This window comes from Sminthopsis crassicaudata, chromosome 1 (assembly GCF_048593235.1).
Source record: "Sminthopsis crassicaudata isolate SCR6 chromosome 1, ASM4859323v1, whole genome shotgun sequence".
NCBI lineage: Eukaryota > Metazoa > Chordata > Mammalia > Dasyuromorphia > Dasyuridae > Sminthopsis > Sminthopsis crassicaudata.
This window is the reverse complement of record NC_133617.1, coordinates 721,203,142-721,227,646: the sequence shown is the minus strand read 5'-3', so window position 1 is coordinate 721,227,646 and position 24,505 is coordinate 721,203,142. Positions and strand designations below refer to the sequence as shown.

The 24,505-nt window shown below is 32.3% G+C and overlaps 1 protein-coding gene across 2 annotated transcripts in view; it reads left to right on the top strand.

The window, feature by feature from the left end:
- The window catches only part of PPP4R2 (protein phosphatase 4 regulatory subunit 2), a 51,421-nt gene extending 37,467 nt beyond the window's left edge, over window positions 1-13,954 (top strand). Inside the window, exons 3-10 of one of the 2 annotated variants that reach the window (XM_074284093.1) lie at window positions 392-562; window positions 8,290-8,383; window positions 9,289-9,326; window positions 11,179-11,253; window positions 11,479-11,622; window positions 12,184-12,485; window positions 12,648-12,823; window positions 13,802-13,954. In XM_074284093.1, coding sequence (XP_074140194.1) covers window positions 392-562; window positions 8,290-8,383; window positions 9,289-9,326; window positions 11,179-11,253; window positions 11,479-11,622; window positions 12,184-12,485; window positions 12,648-12,823; window positions 13,802-13,816 — 1,015 coding nt within the window. In that variant the 3' untranslated portion in view covers window positions 13,817-13,954. Of the gene's footprint in view, window positions 1-391; window positions 563-8,289; window positions 8,384-9,288; window positions 9,327-11,178; window positions 11,254-11,478; window positions 11,623-12,183; window positions 12,486-12,647; window positions 13,240-13,801 lie in introns of those variants that run through there. The other variant, XM_074284094.1, reaches the window with a different exon arrangement.
- Window positions 13,955-24,505: the final 10,551 nt, after the last annotated feature.

The window sequence follows — 24,505 nt, the reverse complement described above, 5'->3', positions numbered from 1 at the left end:
TAGCTCTTTACCACACATTAGTTAAATAAAATTTTTTAATTAGTTAATTCTGTTGCTGCTTAGTATTGCTAAATAGTTGCATTGGTGAAGTTATAGTTATTGAAAAATATTTGGATCAGTATGAACCTGATTTGAAGCAGTTTGGAACACTGAGTCAGGTAAAGTTTCAGAATATCAGAGATAAAGGAAGCTTAGAAGCTGCAGTCTGATTTGACCAAATTGGTTTTGACTGGATTGCTATATTTTACTTCATTTTAAAGAGATCTTTATCATTTCTTGTTATTTTGTAAACATTTGCATTTAATCACTGGCAACATGCAATTTTATCCTTAGTAAAGAATTATAAAGATACTTAATTGGTCTTTTTTTCTTTTTTCTTTTAATTTCATAGGATTCAGTGGTCGCAATTTAAAGGCTATTTTATTTTCAAATTGGAGAAAGTTATGGATGATTTCAGAACGTCAGCTCCTGAACCAAGAGGTCCTCCCAACCCTAATGTTGAATATATTCCCTTTGATGAAATGAAGGAAAGAATTCTGAAAATTGTCACTGGATTCAATGGGTATGCATTTTTAAAATACTATTTTTAAACATTGAATTCATAATAAAATGTTAACTATTTCATTAAGTTTTGGTATGTTTTAAATTTTGGGGGGTAGGGGAGTTATGCTTGCCATTTAGTATTCTAGATTTTGCTCTTTAGAATAGCTTCACACAAGTGACCTGATATGAATATTAAAATTATGAATTTTATTTCAAAACAAATGTTAATGACATTTTTTTTGGGGGGAGTCCTATTAAGGCCTTTTATGTAGTAGTTTCTGGCTACTAATGTACAGTTTAATTTAAAAATATTTGCACTTATCTCCTCTCTTTACTCTAGACGCATCATGACCTTTTTTATGAAATTAGATTTTTACAAAATGTATTTATGAAACAATAGCATAAATTAAGTTGTATTTATCTTGAAGGATTTTATTCTTAAATGATACTGTATCTCTAATGTTTATATAGTTTATGTAGAACTTGCAGCTAACTAATAGTGACATATTTGTAAATAGCAAAAGTTCCTTACAACAGAGTTAATATTATAAATTTTAATGTGTTTAAAAATTTTCCAGAATAACTACTGGAAGGTGATAACTTTTGATCTCATTTTTAAAAAGCACATTACATATACTATTTGTTGCTTTGTGAGACGTTTCATTGAAACCATATTTTGTTAAAATAAAGCTGATTTTTAAAAAATGGATGTCTTCTCTTTTATTTGGTACTGAAAATTTAAATTTCCTCTATCAGCATTTTAAAGGCTTTGTGAAATAGAAATTTGAATTGTATAGAACTATGCTCAGCACTTTGTTTTTAAAATATCAATTATGATAAGTTACAGAATTGTTATATTCAAACCCTGGGGTAGTTATTGAAAGCGATTTTATCTGTGAGGATGGTTGATGGAGTATAATTGTCCTTTCATGTGTTTAGCTAATAAACAGTTTTGAGACTTTGATTATAACATTGATCTTCCCTGAACTCTCATGTTGTTTGTTAAAAATTTTATGGTTTATGTTTGTCATTAATCGTGTGTTGTTTTTTTGTTTCAAAACCCATCTCTAAATTGCTTTTGGGTGAGATATGGGAAGGAGTACAAAGTTTTAATTCTTGAAAAAACTTAATGATGTTATAAGTTATAAAAATATTTATTTTCATGAACCTTTTAGAAGTAAGGATACTTAGTTGAATTTTAATCTGGAATTTTTATACTTAATAGAAAAATACTTTAATGTCATTTTCAGAAATAAATACCAACTTAAAACTATGAATTAGAAGATGAACTGAAATAAATAAAAAAAATGAACATTTACATTTCATAGCAGTTCAACTTTTAAGTTCACCAAACTATATTAACTGTGATTTTAAAAAACTGAGATAAGATGACATATTTAAATTTCATTTGGTACTTATTGTTATATTGTGAAGATATAAGCTATTGCAAATTTGCTTTTTGAATTTTTCAAACTAATGAGGTCTGAAAGATACATGTACCACATATACTATGAAACTGAACTTGTACAAAATACTGATTGATTTAATTAGATTCTGGGATATATTGAAAGAAAAAGGAATATTTATCTTTTAAAATGATGACATGTTGTAACTAGGTTCTAAAATATTTTGGACTTTTTAAATAGCCTCTTTTGATTTCAGAGTTAGAAACCATATAACATTTTTTCCCCTTTGTTTTCTGTTTAGCCAGGAAAACTCAACATCTTTTGTCTTTGATAAATTAAAGGTTTTGGGTTTTTTTTTTTTTTTTGTTGTTGTTTGTTTTGTTTTGTTTTTAGGACTTTAAAATTTCAGTTTTTTGTCTTGTGCATTATTGTAATCAGATTTATATCTGTGGTCTAGTTACCTCATGCCTAAGATTTGTTTTTTTGAGTTTTGTGTTTTTTAGTACTTATCAGAAATGAGCCAGTGCTTATTTTTCTGATTATTTAGAAATTACAGGTAAGAAGCATTTTGTTCTATTCTAAATAAACACAAACATCCAATACTGTGTTTTTTTAAACATTGATTTCTGTATCTTTAAAAAATGTTTCCCCCTCCCTTTGGAAATGAGAATGTGTAAATTTTATTTGTTTTCATATTTGAGTAAATTTGTATTGCAGGTTGTCATTACTCTTTTTTTACTTAAAATTATGCTTTTATTTATGTTTTAATTTATGGACCTTTAAAATTTCGGTAAGGGAATGAGTTATTTACAGTTCAGAAATTAATGGTTGCTCTTTTTAATGAAGATAAGACAAGAATAGAGTATTAGGACAATGATTTGTCAGTTTTGAACATGAATTTTTTACTTGACACTCATTGTCATTGTCACTTCAGATAAAAGTATCAGAATTGTAAATTAAAAGAAATTAATAAAAGGAAATTTTTAAAATATAATTTTTAAAGGTCCTTCCTCAATACATATTCCATCTCTATTTCTTCCCCCCTCTCCATTTCTTTCACTTTCTCTTCTTTTTCCTTTAATCTTTTAAGATTAAATAGGGCCTGTTCTCCAAATCATTTAAAATGCATAAATTAAAATATAGAATTGCCAAAGGGAACCACTGATATTGAAATAAAAGATGTCATTCACTCCACCAATTCATCCATCCAATTTGATAGATTCCCTGAATCTGAATTGATGGACCCCAAGTTAAGAACATTGGATAGAGAGGGAGTTTTATAATCATCTACTCATGGCTCCTAGACTTACACTTTATTTGAGATATGCTAGTAGCTCATAATATTTGTTGGGGTAATAGAGAAAGGTGCTTTCTGAATGGCTAGGACTCATCATATTGATAGCAGTTTAAAAAAACCATTTATTTAAATGTTATGAAAAGTTTATCTTTAACTTTTAACTTTGGTTTGCATATTAGGGGAACAAAAAACCAACTTTTAGGTATTAGAATCAAGCTGCTTGCAATGTATCCATGTCAGTCATAATCTAGCATCTCCATTTATTTTTTAAGTGAAACAATAGTATTTATGTAATCCCTTCATCCCTAAGGAACCACAAATCTGTACTGTTTCTTGGTCTATTGTGATGGTTATTACTATAAACCAGTCACACACCTCAAGAATTGACCTGTAGAGTGGTAGAAGGAATGTGTGGTTTTGAGTCCCCAATACTGGGTGCTGGCTTGGTTACTTTACCCACATGATGTTGGGCAGAGTGCTTATTGTCTGTTTTCCTCAGTCTCTTCCCCTCCTTCCCCCCTAAGGCTGGAGTTAAGTGACTTGCCCAGGGTCAGCTAGGAAGTGTTAAGTGTCTGAGACCAGATTTGAACTCTGGTCTTCCTGAATTCAGGATTGGTGCTCTATCCACTGAGCCACCTAGCTGCCCCTATCTTTTTATTTCTAATCAGTATCTCACCTCTTCCTGTAGAAGATAGGGGTGTTTCTTTATATAGACTTTATAGTGCCAACTTTATTCTGTTATAGAAAGCTTTGCCCAGAAATGTATTTTCTTGATCAGTTTAAGAATGTTCTAGTGTATTAGCAATTTTCTTAATGGTTTGAGGCTTTGTGAATGCTACGGGGGCAGTAAAAAGTTGAATGATATGGTATGTATCAGAGATAGCACCTGAATTCATTGCTTCTTGACTTAACCTCCTATCACTAAGCAAACGTTGCTCAAAATCATTTATCATTTTCGTCATTTTTACCTTTTGTAAGGATGATGGGGAACTAAATAGTTTATGTAGAAATATTTTGTTCTTAATTTTTAAATTTGGTTGAATACAGTAGTTACCTACTGAATACTAAGAGATTTCTGTTGCTAAGCTTATCTACAAAGGTAGTTGTTTAAGCACAGTACTGAATTCCCTAGTGGCAAATTAGTTCAAAACTTTAATGGTATCAAAGAGATTATAGTTCTGCTTTTTTCTTTAGTTCTTTCAACCTGAATACATGTTGTATATATTAAGAATGTTTTAAGATTTGAAACTTAACTGACACACAGCTAAACTATTTATGCTGCAACTTTAAAACATAAGATCATTAGTACATGCATTTGAGTGGTGTTTTTTTTTTTTTTTTTTTTCACCTTTGTGAAAGCTTACTGTTAGGGATCAGCTAGAGACTGACTTCATTTAACTCTTAATAATCTGTTTTCTTCTCATTTTGTTGCATCAGGTTTCTAGTATCTTGAATTTCACTTTACTCTTATATTAATTTTATAAATTGTACATTGGAGAAACTTAATCAAATAAAAGAGTTCATAGGTTTGAGTTTGAAAAGGTTTATTCTTCAGTAATTTATTGTGATCTGTAATTGTTTAATTGAATAAAATTTAGCTGTAATTTTCGAATTAGTTACTTTGGGGTTTTTAGAGAGATCTGGATCTTATTCTAAGAAATTTTTTCATATGTGAGTCAAATATTCCTGGAAATTTAAATAACTGAATTTATTAGGACCTATTACGTTCTCAAATATTTGAAAGTAAATATCTTTTTTGGTTTTTTGTTTTTGGTAAGGGAGAGTGGAAAATAAAGGATGGAATAATATATTTTGATTGCAAAATTGATATTTTAAAATTTTAATAATTTTTTTCTGTCTCATTAAAATTGTTGATGAGCTAGTTTTGTTCATAAAGTATTAAAGTCTAGGATAAGCCCTATGATTTCTAGATAATACTTAGACTCTCCATGCTTGTGCTTTATGTCTTTTCTCTGTTGTATCAGATCCTTTTTCTAAAATTAAATGTCCATTGAATTGCTATTTACTTTGAATTTATTTCTCTTATTCATAGTGTTCTTTATATTGTAGTTCCTCCCCTAATTGATGCATATTTCCATTTTAATTTTGTTGGGGCCTTAGGGTCATTTTTTACCCAAAATATTTTGTACCTCTCCATTGCCCAGCATTATGATGCAAGCAAATAGGCGTTTGATATATATTTTTTACTTTTCTAAATATTTTGTTAATCTTATTTGATATTATTGAACAAATCTGTTTCTAACTTTTGTTCAGATGAATCTAATTTTCTTTCTTTCTTTTTTTTCTTTTTTTTTTTGTGTGTGTGTGCAGAGCATAGAGCATTTTGCCATGTATCTTAAATGGAGATTAATGGAGTGTGCAACCTTTTCCCATAATTAAACCAAATGTGATATATTTGGATTGATTATATAAGACTAACTCATTAACTTGTAGAAATAAATTTCTGGGTAGAAAATTGCCAACTATACGAATGTAATATCATAATTTCATAGTTATTTCTTTGTCTTAGATGTTTTCTCAAAATCAGTTTTTTAAAGGCATCTTTCCAAAAGGGAGAAGAACTTTTTCTTTGAAATCTTTTGGCCTTTGGGAAAAGAGATGGGAGAGGAAAAAAATGATATACTGCCATCTCCTGGGCACAAGTGACACTGAGTGCTTTTGAAATGCAGAAAAATAGACTACAGAACCTGAGGACTTCAAGAAGAAATAATAGTAACATTTCCCCTTTTGAATAATAGAAAACAGTTTGTATTAATTATAATGTAAAAGTTGTCTTCTAGTCCTTACAATGTTGCTTTGAGAGAAAATGTAGTGATGTGTCTGTCTGTCTAGTTTGTTAACCATTCCTTCCTTCTGAGCTCATCAGAAGTTTACTTCAGTTTCTATAAAATGGAGAAAATAAAGGATTAGTTTGTTCATCAAAAAAGTGAATCTCTTTGTTACATGCCTGCTTTTTTTTTAGGCCAATATATTTGTGATAATTAAAAGAGTAATTCTAAAATAATTTAGTATATGCTTCTTTTGTACTATAACTATATTTTAACTTATGTTGCTTTCACAGAATATGATAATTTGGAAGCCTATATTTCTTAGCATTATTTATATGTATACCATAAGTGACTAAAAGAATACTTAAATTTTTGATGAATATAACTTGCTTAAAGTCACTATACCCTTCAAAGATATGTTATGATATGTTTAATTTAGATGCCAGGTATTGTTAGTAGTACTTATAGTTTTAAAAAGTTGAATACATATTCATTGATTTCCTTTAGAGAATAATTAGTATAAATTTTATGTCTTATTTATTTATTTTTTTTATAGCTTCTTATATACAAAACTTATGCATGGGTAATTTTTCAACATTGACCCGTGCAAAAACTTGTTTCAACTTTTCCTCTCCTTCCCCTTCACCTCCTTCCCTAGATGGCAGATAGTCCCATACATGTTAAATATGTTAAAGTATATGTTAAATTCTATATGCACACATTAAATTCTATGTCTTAAAAATGTGTTTAACTGGCTTTGTTACATTTCAATTTGCCTTTTCATTTTATATAGATAAGTGTGTCTCAATATTGATATGATTTATTTCAGTTGTATGTCTTAATTACAATTTAAATTCTTTCATTATCATATTGTAATGCTTATAAGAGAATGTACTTTTAAGCTGTACTTGAGATGTAGACATTTGTGTACCAGATACTTTCAAAGGACAGAGTTTTGTAACTATTATAATTTTTACCTGTGTTACCCAGGCAACATATAATTAAATATGTGGTCATGTTACAGATCTTAGGAGTTGTTTTGTTTTTCCTGTTGAAATAAAACTTTCTTTGTGTGTAATTGTATTTACAATAAGTTTGTGGATCAATGTTTATTTTCATGGATGTAGGTATTTCTTTTATTGGTTCAGAAGGACCATCATTTTATGCCTTAGTAGATGATCTTCATTAATTGCTTTTGCCTCCCAAATTCCTCCACTGTTGACTATTTTTTTGATGACGAACTTTCCATATTTTTAGCTAGGTTGGTCTTTTAAAAATAACAGTATAGTTGGGAAGACTTTTTTTTTTTTTTTCCCAGTTTGATATAAGAGTTACCAATGCTTGTACTTTCTGGGGATAGTCTCTAGGAAGCTTGAAATATCACTCTGCTCTGGTGAGGTATTAGATCAGTATTTTAATGACAATTCCTTCTTTGGTTGGTGTAAGACTGAAGAATTTTAGTGTAATTATTCTATTACAGATACTTTAGAAATATACTTGCTAATTTGGGAACACGAAATTCTTGTCAATTTGGGGGAGGTATATGTACACAATTATGCATGTGATACAGTCAAAGCATTTTTAGATATAAAGGATAGAATTTCACTTAATTATAAGAATGGAATTACACATGGTGCACTCTTTGCAGTTAAGAGTAATTCACCTTTAAAGCCTATCCTAAAGAAAAATCACAATTTTCTTAGACTTTAACCTTGCTCTAAGGTAAAGGATTACATTGAATTTATAGAATGAAACGACTATGACTACTGTTGCTAATTTTAAAAATTCTTGTTTAAAACTTTAAAACATAAAACTTAATGCTAAGATGCCTTGATCAACAAGTGTGGGGAAGAGAAAGGAATAAATATTTAGATGCTGTGCTAAGTGCTAAAGATATATTCTCATTTGATCCTCACAACAACCCTGTGAGGTAGGTACAGGATTACTTACATTTCATGTAATCCTTAAATTTTGTGATTTGAAATAACTTTTAATTTAGAATATTTTAATTTTTGTGCTAATTTAAGTGCTTTTTTTTTTTTTAAATTAAGGAAGATGGGGAGGGGGTAGTTTGATTTTTATTTTTTTTTGAAGTATTGAAAGGATGTGTCATTTTTGAATACTGTAATTGAAAGCCCTAGCTATGTTAAATTACTCTAGGATATATCAGTGAAAATTTGGTCCCTTAATGTTCTCAGTGCTTTTGCATGTTGATAACACAATTTCTTAATTATAAAATTGTATTCTATTACAGTATTCCTTTTACTATTCAGCGACTTTGTGAATTGCTAACAGACCCAAGGAGGAACTATACAGGAACGGACAAATTTCTCAGAGGAGTAGAAAAGGTATTTTTTCCCTAATTGAATTGCATTATATTTGTAGAAAAATAGGGCTGATTGAGAAGACCTTGAGAGATATTTGGTACAGTTGTTTTGCTTGAAGTTGTTAAAATTATCCTTTTGTTTATCAGTTGTATTTATTTGGGAATATATTATCATATATTTAGAATTAATCTAAAAATTCTGATTAAATTTGTATTAAATTCCTTTAATTCCAGTGTAAACTCTAAAATAACAGGGATTTGTAGGGTTCCATGTTAATTCTTTTGATCACTTCCTTACTCTCCCTTTTTCACCCCATCTTCATATCCCATCTCCTTCTCCATGGTTTACAAGGTCCCAAAGTGAGAATTATACTCAGCAGTGCTATAGTTTTCTTGCCCTGCCTGTGAAGATTTATTGTCAGGGCCTGCCCACCATCTCTGGGACTTCGTTGCCAGTATTTTTCCTCCACCAGTGTAGACTTCCAAAGTATTCATTACATTAAAAAGGCCATGATTTTACTGCTGAGAATACTCCTTCCATCAATACCTTTTAGGTTGATGTAGGAGCTGCCAGAGATTGTCTTCTACTGCATAGTCTTTGAAAACCTAGACTCACCTTCACATCATGATGGAACATTGAAATAGAACTTTAGTAGAAATTGGCAATATTTAGGGTAAGAAAATTTGATGGGTTTTGTTTCCAAGAAACAAATTATAGTAAAAAATGTTTATGGTTGGGGAAAAGTTTGATTTTTGGCCCTGACTTAAGGGTTTGATTTTATTATTTATATGTACCACCATATTTTCTTCATTAGTAAAATAGCAGGAATAAAGACTTTACCTCAGGATGGTTGTGACAATAAGAATGCTTAACAGCAGTGTATGGTCTTATAGAAGCACTAAATTATCAATTTTTTGTTATTGCAGAATGTGATGGTTGTTAGCTGTGTATATCCATCTTCAGAGTAAGTATAAAATTCTTGGATTAGCTTTAAAAATACTCTTTCCTTTTAGCATTGTAGAATTTATGCTTTCATCAATCAACTGCTTCTTCCTAGCCTCATTAATTTGGTTGGTATAGTTTTGTGGTGCCCCCCATCAGAAAGATGGGCATTACTAGATTTGTATTTTTAGTGCTAGTGCCTTAAACTTGTGTTTATTTATGTTAAAATCTCAGACTTATGAATCTAAAGAATAGATAAATAAATCTAATCTAATTTCTAAATCTTTTTAATTTTTATGTTCCCAAGTTGCTTAAGTTTCCTGAACAAACTCTTTGTTTTATAATCTTATATATATATATATATATATATATATATATATATATATATATATATATATATATATATATATATATATATATATATATAAACCCTATTCTGTGAAAGTCTACTCTTAACAAAGATTCTCATTTAGAGACTAAAGGAGATAAGGTTTAGGATTTGTTTAGTATAGGAAAGATATCTTGGTTTCTGAACAAGTGTTCAGGAGGGGATCAATATGGTTCACTTGTTTGTTAGTCTCACTGGTGAGGAGTTTGCCCATTATTTGGCTGAGTAATGTTTTCTTTGTCTATCTCGAATAGTTGATTTATTCAAGGTTTGACAGATTAAATACTGCTTATGAAACTTGGGGATACCTAGGTGACTATTTCTCCCATTTCAGAATATCTTTAGGACAAAGGATATTTATTTTTTATTTATTTTTTTGGTTACAGATCTCTTATTTTTAAACGTGTAATATAAAATATGAGATTACAAAGAAAGCTTAATCTATTGGAATGTAGTTATCAAAATATTTAAGATCAAAATCTTACTAATCAAAATATTTAAACTAAAAGTTGATTTAGGATTAAGAACCCTTTCCCCAGGAGATGAATGAACATCTTCTATATCTAAGCTTTGTGCTTTATGGCTGAACTGTTACTAAAACTTTTAAGGTTTGGTGGAAATAGGGGGCAGCTAGGTGGCTCAGTGGACAGAGCACCAGCCTTGAATTCAGGAAGACCCAAGTTCAAATCTTCCTAGACACTTAATACTTCCTAGCTGTGTGACCCTGGGCAAGTCACTTAATCCCAGCCTTGAGGGAGGGGAAGATTTGGTGGAAATAAGAGAGTCTACCTCAAGGTCAAAATTTAAGGAATTGATTAGCTTTAATTTGCTTGCCATTTTTTTCTGGAACATGACAGTTTTAAAGGAAAATGCTCCAATATAAACACACTTTAAATGTTCTACTGTACTTACTGGAAAAAAAGAACAATAAAATTTTTTTTAACCCATTGTTAAGGATATAAACAAGTCTATATAAATGACATAGCTAATTTAACTTTAGAATCTAAGTAATGTAATTATAGTGGTAGCATAAGACCAAGTCTGAAGATGAAAAGCTAAAGGCACCTCAATTTTTTGGTAATTCAGATTTTGCTGATTTTTCAGTTAGAATTTTATGGGTAATATATGAAACGGGGAAAAATTTGAAAAAGATGTGAAAAAATTCAATTTTAGACTTAGTAAAACAGTCTAGGGTTTTATTTGATGAAGTATGCAGTTTTTCCTTATTAATACATCCCCCAAATTATTTCTCTTAGTCAAGGCTCTACTTTACCTGTGACTTTTTGTAAATGCACATATATTTTAAGGACATGTATTTACATTCGGAAGAAATATGGACACATTTTTCCTAGGCATATTAAAACCAAATGTTGACTGTCACAAAAACCCTCTACTAATTTTTTTTTTAAGAAGGTACATTTTTCATTACCAAAACTAAAGAATTCTAGAATTTTGTTATATAGCAGAATGTTTTCATTTCTCATAGGAAAAACAGTTCTAACAGCGTAAACCGGATGAATGGTGTTATGTTTCCTGGAAACTCACCAAGTTACACTGACAGGTAAGTTGGTTTTAGTGACAAAAGGCACAGCATTTCCCTTCTTGGAAAGTGGATCCTATTCTTTCAAACATAGGCTTCTGATGGGAATGTACAAATAGCAAATAGAAAAAACGTATTTCTTGACGTGTAGACTTGGAAGACAATGTTATCTTTTGGGAATATATATGTGTGTTTATCTGGGGAAGGACTAATTTTCATCAGAATAATAATGATGCTTTGTTATAGGTCTAACATAAATGGTCCTGGAACTCCCAGACCAGTAAATCGACCAAAGGTTTCTTTGTCAGCCCCCATGACAACAAATGGTTTGCCTGAGAATTCAGAAGGTAAAGAGTCAAATTTACAACTAACTGAGGAGAAAAACCACAGGTTTGTATATAACTTAAATGCCTTTTCACCAAAGTTAATCTGCCACTTCTGCCCAGGGTTATATATATTTTTTGGAATCTATAGTGTAGGGTTAGGACGAAGTAAATACCATAATGGTGACCTATAGAGCTAAATTTTAAGGAGTTACTGTATTCATAAAGCTTAAAATAAACTTGAGATTTTAAAAAAAGGTACTTGGAAAAGAAAAAAAAATCTTTTCAAATAAGGTTTGAAATTTCTTGGGATAGACTTTTTCCTGGCAGTATATAAAGGAAATAGAAAGAACAAGTTTTTGTCTCATCTAGAGAAAGTTAGCATTAAAAAGTAAGGTATAGGCAGAGGAGGTTCACATAGTAAATGGCACTGGTATGGGGGGGGGGAGGAAGCTGATTTAAAGTGGAACCTGTTAGTACTGAAATGCTGACTTCCTAAATTCCTCTGTTGTCAGACATGTTAACTTTGTCAGCAGAATATTAGAAAATGTTGTATGTTAAATATGAGACTGTGGTGGATCTGGCAAATATTTTTTTGTCTAATAAGGCTTTTATAAAATTTACACAGTGATTCATCAACATCTGATTCAGAAGGTGCCCAAGCGAGTCCTGTAAAAAATAAACACTCTGATGAAGACTCTGTGGAAGCTGAGGGCCATGAGGTAAAAAGACTCAAATTTGACACAGAAGGTGAAGACACAACCAACCAGAATTCCCCTGGTGAGATGTCTTCAGCTGTGGTAGAAGAAACAGGAACGCCATCTGCATCTCAGGATAAAGACAGAGGAAACAGCTCTGCCAGACAGCGTTGTACAGAAGAGGAAGAGGAGGAGGAGGAAGAAGAAGAGGAGGAGGAAGATGAGGAGGAAGGTATTTAGAAATAGTTGGGATTCATGTACCATTGTTTTAATGTTGATTGCTGGAGGTGTTTCTTGATTAAAAGTTCAGGATATGATTTGACCTGTTGGATGGAGGAATATAGATTTAATTGGGGCTGACAATTTAATTGTTCCAATTTTTGGTTATTTTTAGAATCTTTTGTGACCTCACAAGAAATTCCTTCAGAAAGAAAAGATCAGGAAAAAGAGACTGATGAGGCCTTAACTGTGAGTGAAGAGACTTCTGAGGAGAGTCATCAAATGGAGGAATCTGTCCTCTCTCAGGAAGACAAAGATTTGCATTCTGAAGACAGTGAAAACACAAGACCTGTAAGTAGTGGTGCTGATTGCAGTGAAACGGAAGAGTTAGGAACCTATGCCAGTGAAACTCGAGAAATTCCATCCGAATCCCCAATGGAAAACAGTGATGAGGCCACAGACGTTGCGGAAGAACCCATGGAACAAGACTAACTATGAAACCCACTTAGATGCAGTATTTTACATAAGGCCCTGATTTTCCACTGTATAAAACTTTTATGTAATAAAGTGGACCTTTAGTTTTACAAGAGAAGCAGGTTGTAAAATATGATTCTTCATGGAATAAATCCTGAAAGAGTTTTACACGTAAGAACTGTGAATATCGGCTCCTTCAGGTCCTGCTTACCGCTGACTTTTTGGTCTGGTCAAATCAGTGGTATGTGTATAGATTTTTTTTTTAATTTAGAATAAAAGTTTTTAAACTGGAAGGTAATTATAATTTTGACAAACTTTTTGGAGATTACCACATTTAGTTTATACATATGCAAGAAAGCTTTTTGTCTTGTCTATTTCTGACAGCTCTAGCAGTTTTCATATTTTGGTCATAGTTTCAACATTTTAACATGTGAATTATAGGGTTTCATGCTGGTTTCCAGATTTTATTGTTTGACTATGTACAATGGAACCTTAAGTCATAAATACATATAAATATATATATACTATTCTAAAGGGGAAAATGTTCTATTTTTCTGTTTCTATAAGAGATGAATACAGTGAATACTTTTTCTATTGGAAATAATTGAATTCACCTCTTTCAGAAAGAAATTTCTTTCACTTCTGAATAATTCAAATAAAATCTGGCCCCTATGAAACCCTGGAAATTTAACACTGTTGAAAAATACCAGGTTAAATACATTCCAAGAAATCTGTTCAAACTACAACCCTTTTGTATACTTCTGAGGTGCCTGACTAAAAGGACTTCATTTATTTATGAGAAATATTTGTTTTATGTTAAGAACAGTCTTCAACCATTAGCTTAATATTTTTTAGGGTGAATGCTTATGAAGCTGATGTGAGAACATCTCAGAAGAACTGGGCAGGTTACTTGACCTTCTGCTTGCTTCTATGAACATTGTGAATATTACACATTTCTTTCTAAATTATTTGAAAGTATGCAAATGGATTTGGTATGATACACCACTGTACTGGAGGAATTAATATATTACCTAGTTATGTACCTGAGCTAAATAATTGAAAGTTCTAGGGGTGCATAGAAACCAACATAATTTGTATGACATTTTGAAGTGAATTAAATATTTTTGAACATGCTAGTCCGACAGCCAGTGTTATATTTTTCAGATCAGCGCAAAGCACAACTACTGCTCAACTCAATGTTTTCAGATTCCCATAAAGTCATGCAAGCTGCAACTTCCCAGTCAAAATTACTGGCTGCCAAATTTATACCTGTTTCTTCAACTGTACCTTTTTGATATTTAGAATTTTTAAATTTCTGTAAAGTAGATTTTGTAGATTGTAATGTGTTCACTGCCTTTGTGAAGCGGTATATAATTGTATAATTTCTGTGTGTAAACTGAATGCTTGGGCTTTCAATACAGTATTCATATAAAGCAATAAATATTAATGTTATAAAATATTCGAGTACATTTTTATCAAAACAAAAGGATACGTTTTTTTAGTTTCAGATGCCTGAAATACACAAATGGATTAAAAAGTTGACGCAATTTCTGATACCATATCATATGCTTTACGAATGATTTGGGGAAAAACACAGGTTGTGGATTTTGTCTGTTTAAATTTTCTTTACCAAAACACCAGAATAATTTGGCTCAGTTTCTATATTTGTAGAGTACTTATTACTGACTGTCTTGTCTGTCAGGTTTCACAGCAGCCAGAGGACATATTTAAGAATGTTTGATAGTTAAAAAATAAACAAACAAACAAAAAAAAAAAACCAAAACACAACACTGCACGTTGATTAGTGTCTCCCAGAGAGAAAAAAATCAAACATTGTAAATTTTTTTTTTTATTTTTTCAAAATTGCTAACTGCAGATGTGTTTAATAAAAAATAAACGTTCAAAATGTTGAAATGAAGCAAGGTAAATATGACATTCATTCATAGTAAAATTTTACTTTTTTGTTAAGGGATATTTTGCCAATGAGAACAAATTTTAAACATTTTAAGTTTAGAAATTTTGGAATTTCCTTTAGGATTTTTGTGAAAATATTGTCAATAAACCTATTCTTTAAGCACCTATGACCTTTTGATATTTTTATTTTAATAGTTGTAGTGCCATGGACTATTTGTTAATATAATGATTATAACCAATTTACTTTGTCAATTTTAAGTTTTAAAATTTAGCAACGTGGTTTTGTGGTCTGTGAACTTGTAAACTTGCAATTGCTGTTGTTGCAAGGGTAAATGCATCTCTTTATTAAATAAAGTCAAATAATGATGAATGTATACAATGCTATCCTAACTCTGTATGAGAGAATGCTTTTTAATTTTTAGTTTCTTGTTAGCCTTCAAATGTTGATCATAGATCAGATTTATTGCTGTTTACACAAGGTTAACTGAAGAAGACTCTGGGTTTGCTTATGGAAAGCGTATCATGCTTCTTTATTAGAACAGATGGGACTGATGCTTCCATGGTTAAACCTGGGTAGAGGCTTCTTGTTTAGCTGCTGTAAAGGTGTTGGTAACTATCAGGGAATGAGAAGTTTTCATTTAAGTTTGAAAAGGTGCACTCAGGAGATAAAGAAAGAAAACAACAGTACTAATTAATAATGTCAGACCTGATTTAGTCATTCTGACATCAATTTTCTTGAATGTGATGAGCCAACAGAAGTTATTTCAAAAGCTCTTAGCTCAAGAATTTGTGGATTAAAAATGCTATTTCCTTGCTCATCCTTTGTAGTCTAGAGCAGGTTTCTAACTTAATCAGGCGGTTTGCCTAAGATAGAAAATAATCAATACTGATTAGGCATTGAGGGATAAACAGTTTTTATAGTTTTTATTTATTTTTTCTAAGAATTGATACAATATGTTTTGAAAATGCTGAAAACTGTTCTAATGTAGTAGAACACTACAATCAGTGAATCCTTAACAATCCTCCTCTCCCTCCCACTTCAAATGGTTTATTTAAATCAAGTTAGGATAAGTTTTGACTGCACCTTTGAAAGCAGGCAAAATAATAGTCTATTGTTGGCAATTTGGAGCAGTAGTCATTCTACTTTGAAAAGAGTCCCTCAAAGGCTGGGTCATATAAGCACTGGCTTTATAAAAGCATTGTGTTCATAAGAGTGCTTTATTTTGCCAATGTAGATAGGCATGTATTTATGCATTTTAATCTAAAGTCAGAAACTAACTTTCAAATAACATAGTATAAACTAGTTTTCATGTTAAGGTGCTGGTGTGAAGTAATTCTTAAGAAAGCTGTTAAAATGGTATTTATGAAAAAATTGGAGAGGGAATAAATTTGCAACTTGTACAACCAAAGGAACTAAATTATGGGTAGACTTTCAAATTATGGTCCCTGAACTGTTTCATAAGTACATGGCAAAAAGGATGCTCAGCTATTTGTGAGATAGATGGTAGTCATAAAATGGATTACTGCAGTGACATTAAATAATTATAATTTTATATGGGAAAGTGGTTCAAGACTAAGTTTAATGCATTAATAGTCTAATAAGAATGATAGTGTATTGATGAGAATATATTTAAATATAGTGAACCAATAATTAACTTCCTTCAGGATTTTCTTATTATTTGAACTTGGAGCCCAGCTTACTTTGCCAAAAATGTATTATTTTCATAATGCAATAAAAGACAAATTAGACAAATTTCTGCATCTGTGGAATTGCTTTTCTTTTTTTGCCAAAATATTATTCTGTGTTGTTTGACTTTAAAAGTGCTCTATAGTAGATAAGACTATTATGCCCATCTTTCTATCAATCACAGGTCAGTAACTCTGACCTTTTTTCACTCTTTCCAACATTAGTCTAACACCAGTTAGAGATCAACTACTCTTTTATCTTGCATATTTCTCAAGGCATTTCAGGGAGATGGAAAACCCCTTAGTTCTGTCAGTGACAGCCATATTGGCCTTTCATTTTTTACATATTTTAATTTGTTTTATTCCTTCTGTAAGCTTCCTATCCTATACATCCCAATTACCATTAGCCTGGAGGTTCATGATAGTTTACAGGTAGGCTACACAGGCTGCCATGCCAAACTTGTTTTTCTCTCTTCATGGAGTAGATACAGTCTATAAGGGAATTGAGGATAAATTCACACTTTACTCTATAGCAAGAGAGCGGTAATCTTTCTCGCCAGAGCATAGATCAGAATAACAAATAAAAATTTATTCTGATTCATACAATTTGAAGCTGGAAAGAACTCTACCACATCTCTTAGGACTCTTCTAGTTTTAAGTCTCTTGATTATGTCATAGCCCCTTTTTCTCTTTACAACAACTTAGTTAATGGAAATTTAAAAAATAAAAGAGAACCAAAAGAACTGAAGATAACATGAATGTTACATGGCCTATTTTTAAAAGTACATGCTAAAATCAAAAGCAGTGGCTTGAATGCTGCTGTTTTTCACTGTCCTCAACTTCGGGGAATTAAAAAAAACCCAACACATCCTTCATAGCACCTTCCCCTTTTACTATTTCTATGACCATGTGACTTCCCCCATAATTCCTGTCCCTCCTTCCTGGAAAAAAAAAAAAAAGCCCTATGTACATCTCATACTACATATGCTTAATTCATTTCCTTTTAAGAGAAATGAGAAATATGATTCATTCACTGGTGTTTGGACATTGCACTGATCCTCATTTTAAAATCCAAATTTATATCAGTTCATATAAATCCTCACAGGTTTCTTTGAATCTACCCCTTTCATTATATCTTAAAGTGCCTTAATCTCTTATATTCATAAATCATAATTTATTCAGCTATTTCCCAATTTAAAGTCATCTGTCTTTGTTTTTGGTTCTATCAAGAAAATACTAAATAAAAAAACAATTGAACAGAAAAGGAAGATGGCATTATTCATGCACCCAGCAGAGTACATCAGAAAGGATTCAAATACATATAACAATATATATAATATATATAACAAAATATATAACAATAAATTTCCATTCCAAGAAAGCAATTAGGGTAATCGAGGAAATTATATTTATGCCTCCACTTTTTTCTTGCTTCCTTGTAATTTATGCACACTCATATATAAACATGCATCTAAAACAATATGGCAGACACATAATATAAATTTCTCTAGTTTGAATCTTAAGTTTGGTTTTGCCCGAGATCGATGATTATTAGCCCTACTTTTTTTCCTAATAAATTCTGCTCCTGATCCTTATAGTGTTTGTGTATAACTTTATAACTAATTTTGCTCCTTAACTGGCTTTGTTATTAACTGCCTTCCCTTTCCATGGATTCCTCCTTTATCTTCTCCCCCCCCCCCCAACCTTTCTTTCCTTCTTTCCTCCCATTAATCTACATATATCTCTTTCTTGTTAATCTAAACACCTTTTTTTACCTATCTTATCCTATGCCCTCTTCCCCCTCTATCTCTTTTCCATTATGATACTTATCTTATTCTACTGCCATAAATCTACATATCCTTTTTTATCCCCACCTTATTCTATTTCCTGCCCCCTTATTTTTCTTTTTTATAGATTTTTGAGGGTGCTGCAATTCTTTTTTATAACATGATATTTTTTACCTTTTCCTAGTTTTGCTTTTTAGAATCAGATCATACTCAACTTTGCCCAAATTTTTTTTTTTAGCTACCCAATTATTAATGTCAGTCTTAAATATGGTATATACATTTCCATGTAAAAGACATAAATGATTTTGTCCACATTGAGGCCTTGCTCTATATATTAAGTTTTCTATTAAGTTCAAGTTTGATTTGAGAGAGTCTTGAAAATATGTAAGTCATTTAATTTTTTTCTGGTTAAGCTATTTTTGATTTTCAGGCTTAATTCTTTTCTTAGTATGTATGATTCCAGGACCTGTGGCTGCTGATAAAGCCTGTACCATTCTAATTGTAGCAGCAGCACATTTGAATTACTAATTTTTGTTTGTTTTTTGCAAAATTTTCTCTTTGGGGAGTTTAGAAATTTGGCAATAATATTCTTAGGATTCTTCTGAGGTGGTGATAATGTAGATTCCCCCCCCCCCCCCCTTACTTTTCCCTCATGTTCTATTCAAGACAATTTTAAAAAATTATTTCTTGCATTGTATCAATGTTCTTTTTTTTTTGCTCATAGCTTTCGGGTAGTCCATCCTTTCCTCTTTTTGATCCGTTTTGCAGTTCTGTTTTTATTATAAGATATTTCACCATCATTCTACTTCATTCTTTGTATTGTTTTGTTATTTGTTGGTCTCATAACTTTACTTGCTTCCCCTTGCCCAATTTTAATTTTCAAAGGACTTTTCTTTAAGATTTTGTATCTTTTCTAGTTTGGTTAACTTTTTTTTTTCATTATCTTCCTTTTTTTGAATTTTTTAAAAAAGTTTTTTCCTCAATCTCCTCCCCACTTGATTTTTTTTATTTTATTATATATATTTTTTATAATATTATCCCTTATATTCATTTTTCCAAATAAACCCCCCCCTCCCTCTACTTCCTCCCCCCGATGACAGGCAATCCCATACATTTTACATGTGTTACAATATAGTCTAGGTACAATATATGTGTGTAAATACCATTTTCTTGTTGCACATTAAGTATTAGATTCTGAAGGTACATGTAACCTGGGCAGACAGATATTAGTGCTAACAATTTACATTCACTTCCCAGTGTTTCTTCTCTGGGTGTAGCTACCTCTGTCCATCATTGATCAACTGGAAGTGAGTTGGATCTTCTTTATGTTGAAGATTTCCACTTCCATCAGAATACATCCTCATACAGTATTGTTGTTGAAGTGTACAGTGATCTTCTGGTTCTGCTCATTTCACTCAGCATCAGTTGATGTAAGTCTCTCCAAGCCTCTCTATATTCCTCCTGCTGGTTATTTCTTACAGAGCAATAATATTCCATAACCTTCATATACCATAATTTACCCAACCATTCTCCAACTGATGGACATCCATTCATCTTCCAGTTTCTAGCCACAACAAAAAGAGCTGCCACAAACATTTTGGCACATACAGGACCCTTTCCGCTCTTTAGTATTTCTTTGGGATATAATCCCAGTAGTAGCGCTGCTGGGTCAAAGGGTATGCACAGTTTGATAACTTTTTGGGCATAGTTCCAGATTGCTCTCCAGAATGGCTGGATTCGTTCACAACTCCACCAACAATGTATCAGTGTCCCAGTTTTCCCACATCCTCTCCAACATTCATCATTATTTCTTCCTGTCATCTTAGCCAATCTGACAGGTGTGTAGTGGTATCTCAGAGTTCTCTTAATTTGCATTTTTCTGATCAATAGTGATTTGGAGCACTCTTTCATATGAGTGGAAATAGTTTCAATTTCATCATCTGAAAAATTGTCTGTTCATATCCTTTGACCATTTATCAATTGGAGAATGGTTCGGTTTCTTACAAATTAGGGTCAGTTCTCTCTATATTTTGGAAATGAGACCTTTGTCAGAACCTTTACTTTTAAAAATATTTTCCCAATTTGTTACTTCCCTTCTAATCTTGTTTGCATTAGTATTGTTTGTACAGGAACTTTTTAGTTTGGTATAATCAAAATCTTCTATTTTGTGATCAATAATGATCTCTAGTTCTCCTCTGGTCATAAATTCCTTCCTCCTGCCCCACTTGATTTTTAAAGTCATTTTTGAGTTATGTGAATTTTTTCTGGGCAGGTAACTTGAACGTTACTCCTTAGATTAGAAGAGTTTTTTTTTTTTTTTTTTTTTTTTAATTCAGTGTCTTCCAAAGTTGAACCTTGGTTTTCCTTATTTTTTCCTTATTTCCATAGTAAGTTTCTGTGTCTGGGTTCTTTGCTGGTTCATTCACACATCTATATTTATATCTGTGTTTTAATGAGAAATATTAGTGTAAGCATTTCTAATCCTGGGTTTGGGAGATGGTGTCTTTAGTTTCACTTCAGCTCTCCCCTCTGACTTAAACCCCAAACCAAGAGCTCCCACTTCCTACAAGTGCCTGCAGCCAGCAGTGTCCATGTCCCCTTGCTTCTGCACTCCCTGTGTGCTGCTTACTCAGGGCTGCCAGCACAGCAGGGCCTGGCGTTCCTAACCAACTAAGGTTCACTCAGTGTGCCAGGACTCAGAACCCCACAGATCCTGCAGTCTGGGAGCTGACAGTTCTATGGTTCTGCTGAGGCTCCTGCCTGGCAAACTCAGCTTGCTCCACTTGCTGTATCTTTGGAGCTGATCTGTAGGTGTTACATGTCATTCCTGCTATGGGGTCTTCGGGTCTTCTGTTGCAACCCAAGTCTTGGTTTTGCACCATTGTGTTTCCTCTGAGATGTAAGTTTGTTCAGTTTTTTGGGGAAATCTGGAGAGCTTGAAATTCACTGCCCTGCTCTGCTGTCTTCCCATGATCCTTCCCCTACTTTTTCAGTTCTTTACCGCAATAAAGTGTCACTAGAAATCTATTTGTGCATAGGGTCCTTTTTTCATCTCTGGAGATAGATGTCCCTTAGCCATATTGTGATAACATTTTTTTGGGTGTGTTTTTTGGAGTATAGTTCTACACGGTTTATCAGAATTGTTTGATTCAGTTTACAGTTTCACCAATAATCTGTTAGTATTTCTGTCCTAAATTTTTTTGTTTTCTTTTAGAGAAGGGCATCATTTCTGCTAATCTGATTGATGTGAGGTGGAAACTCCGTTTATTTAATTTACTTTTATCTGTGTTTTGGAGCATTTTTCACATGTTTACAGATAACTTTGCCTTTTGATAATTTGATAATTGTCTTCATATCTTTTGATTTTGGGGAATAGATCATATTATAATTTTATCAATTTCTTATACATCTTAAGATATTAATCCTTTGTCAAAAATTTACTGGAAAAAAATTTTTTTTCCCAGTTAACAATCTTCCTTCTGATCCATAGTTGTGAAAGATAACTCCTTACCTTTTCCTCTAAATTGTTTGAAGTTATTTTGTACATTTAGGTCACATATTATTATTTGGAATTTATTGTATTATTGAAAATATTGATCTAAACTTCATTTCTGCCAAACTACTTTCCAGTTTCCCTAGAAATTTTTGTTAGCTGAATTCTTAACTAAATAGTCGGAGTTCTTGGTACTCTGCTAGGTTGCTTCTATTCCACTAATCAATTTCTACTTTTTAAACTCTACCAGATAATTTCATTGATTATTGCTTGATAAATGATCACCTAATTTTATGGTCAAGAAAACAGACCCAGTGGTGATGTTAAAGTCACAAGTCCTAAAAGTGCTAATATCAGGATTCAACCTGTGCCATGACAACAGGATGTGTCCAACCTCCCATTAGTAATTTTCTTTCCACTCTGGTCTTTTGTTCACTAGAAAATAGAGAATTACTAAGATAGTTCATGATTAACTTAACTTCATAGGAAAATCTGGCCTTTAAAAGAAACCCAAACTGTATAAACCAAACCAAAAACTGGCCAACTCAATTTTATATAATTTCACTTTTTATTTTATTTTTTTTGCAAAATATATGTGTAGTGGATAGATCATTAGCCTGGAAGAACATTTTAAATTCTGTTTATTCCATTTAAAATGTTTGACCACTTTAACCTCATGCTTCAAAGAAGTGTTTATCTTTTGTAGTATTGTGAGTATAAAATGAAGAGTAGGTGAAGATTCTTGGTCTTAGGAAGCATAGTGTCACATCTTAGCAGAGGACAGAGCCCTTTGATGAACTTCCTTCTTCATGATTGTCATTTTCTGATTTACTCCATTCTCTGAAGAATAGGCAGCCCTTCCCTTCCCTAGGATTGTCACTCTACTTGGACATTTGTTCCCATGCTCTCATTGTCTTCAGGTCTTGCTCCTTCACCTCTCTTATTTTCATTTTCCCTTTCCATATTCCAAGCTATTGCTATGCACTGGAGGAGATAGGATCAAACTGGCTCCATTCATGTTGCCTGCAAATATCACAAACAACCATCACTTTACCCTGCCATTTCCTCATGCTACTTCCAAAGTATTAATTGGATCTACATTACTTGCCTCCACATTACTTTGCCTCCAATCATCTCACTCTGGCAATCAGGTTTTCAAGCTACTTCAAGGTTACTTGGCTAAAATGCTCTTTAAAAATTTTTCTTCTTGTTGTAGCCTTTCCCTTCCCCCCCTCCCCCAAGTCTCTCTTCTTAATTAATGCTCTCTGAATCACTAAATCCAGTGACTCAACCTTGACTTGTCTGCAGCCTTTGACATTTGACCACTTCAGGATGCTCTTTTCTTCCCGGGTTTTTGTGACACTGCTCTTTCCTGTGCAAACACTACTCATTTTTCTTCCCGAACTGTATGCATGAATAGACCCTCTCAGGCCATTGTTTCTCGTTTCTCTGTACACAATATCCAACTGCTTTTGCTCAATTATCATCTCTTTATGAAAGACCCCCAAGCTTTTATTCCATATTTCTATTTGGTCTGTATGGTTTCACCTATTTGTGAGAAAAAAGTTTCAAGAAGTAGTGAAAAAGCACAGCAACAAACCCTGCAAACTAAATAGAGAAGGAAGTTCATAGTGGACATAGTGTACATAGCCTATATCCAGCTCAAGCTTTAGGGAGAGAAATCTTCATGTCCGTTATTCATTTTTGCTGAATTTCAGCCCTACATTGCCCACTACTTGCTGTCAATCTCCCTTAGATGTCCCAAAGGAATCTTTTTTTTTTTTTTTTTTTTTTTTGGAAAATAGTTGATTTATATCCTCTGACCATTTTTCCTTTTTTTTTTTTTTTTTTTTAAATTAAATCTTTTTATTTACAAAACATATGCATGGGTAATTTTTCAACACTGACCCTTACAAAACTTTCTGTTCCAAATTTTTCCCTTCCTTCCCCCACTCCCTCCCCTAGATGGCAGGCAATCCAATACATGTTAAACATGTTAAAATAAATGTTAAATCCAATTTATGTATACATATTTATACAGTTATCTTGCTGCACAAGAAAAATCAGATCTAGAAAGAAAAAAACAAACCTAAGAAAGAAAACAAAATGCAAGCAAACATAAACAGAAAGCACAAAAATGCTACATTGTGCTTCCACATTCAGTTCCTGCAGGCCTCTCTCTGGGTATAGATGGCTTTCTTCATCACTGAACAATTAGAACTGGTTTGAATTATCTTTTTTTATTTTTTTTATTTTACCAAAGAAATCTTAAACTCAACATGCATAAATGGAAACTTCTTTATTCCCAAACTCCCCCTCTCTCTCATCACAACCAAAGGCATTCCTATTCTAAATTATCTGTAGGCAACACTTGACCCTTCCCTTTTCTTCTTTCCCCATATTCAGTTACCAAGCCTTTGTCATTTCTCTCCCTACGGGGTCATTACCCTGACTGGTCTTTATCAGTGTTCAGATATTGCTTTCCCCTTTCCCATAATTCCTCTACATAGATGCACAATTTTGACCGCGACAATCTACTCAGGAAGCTAACGCTTCCCCACCTCCCTATTGCCTTGGGGATGAAATATAAACTAGTCCCTTCTGCAGCTGGCTCCAACATAACTGTCTAGACTGATTTCACATTGCTTCCCTTCACAGCCAAACTGGCCTATTTTCCCC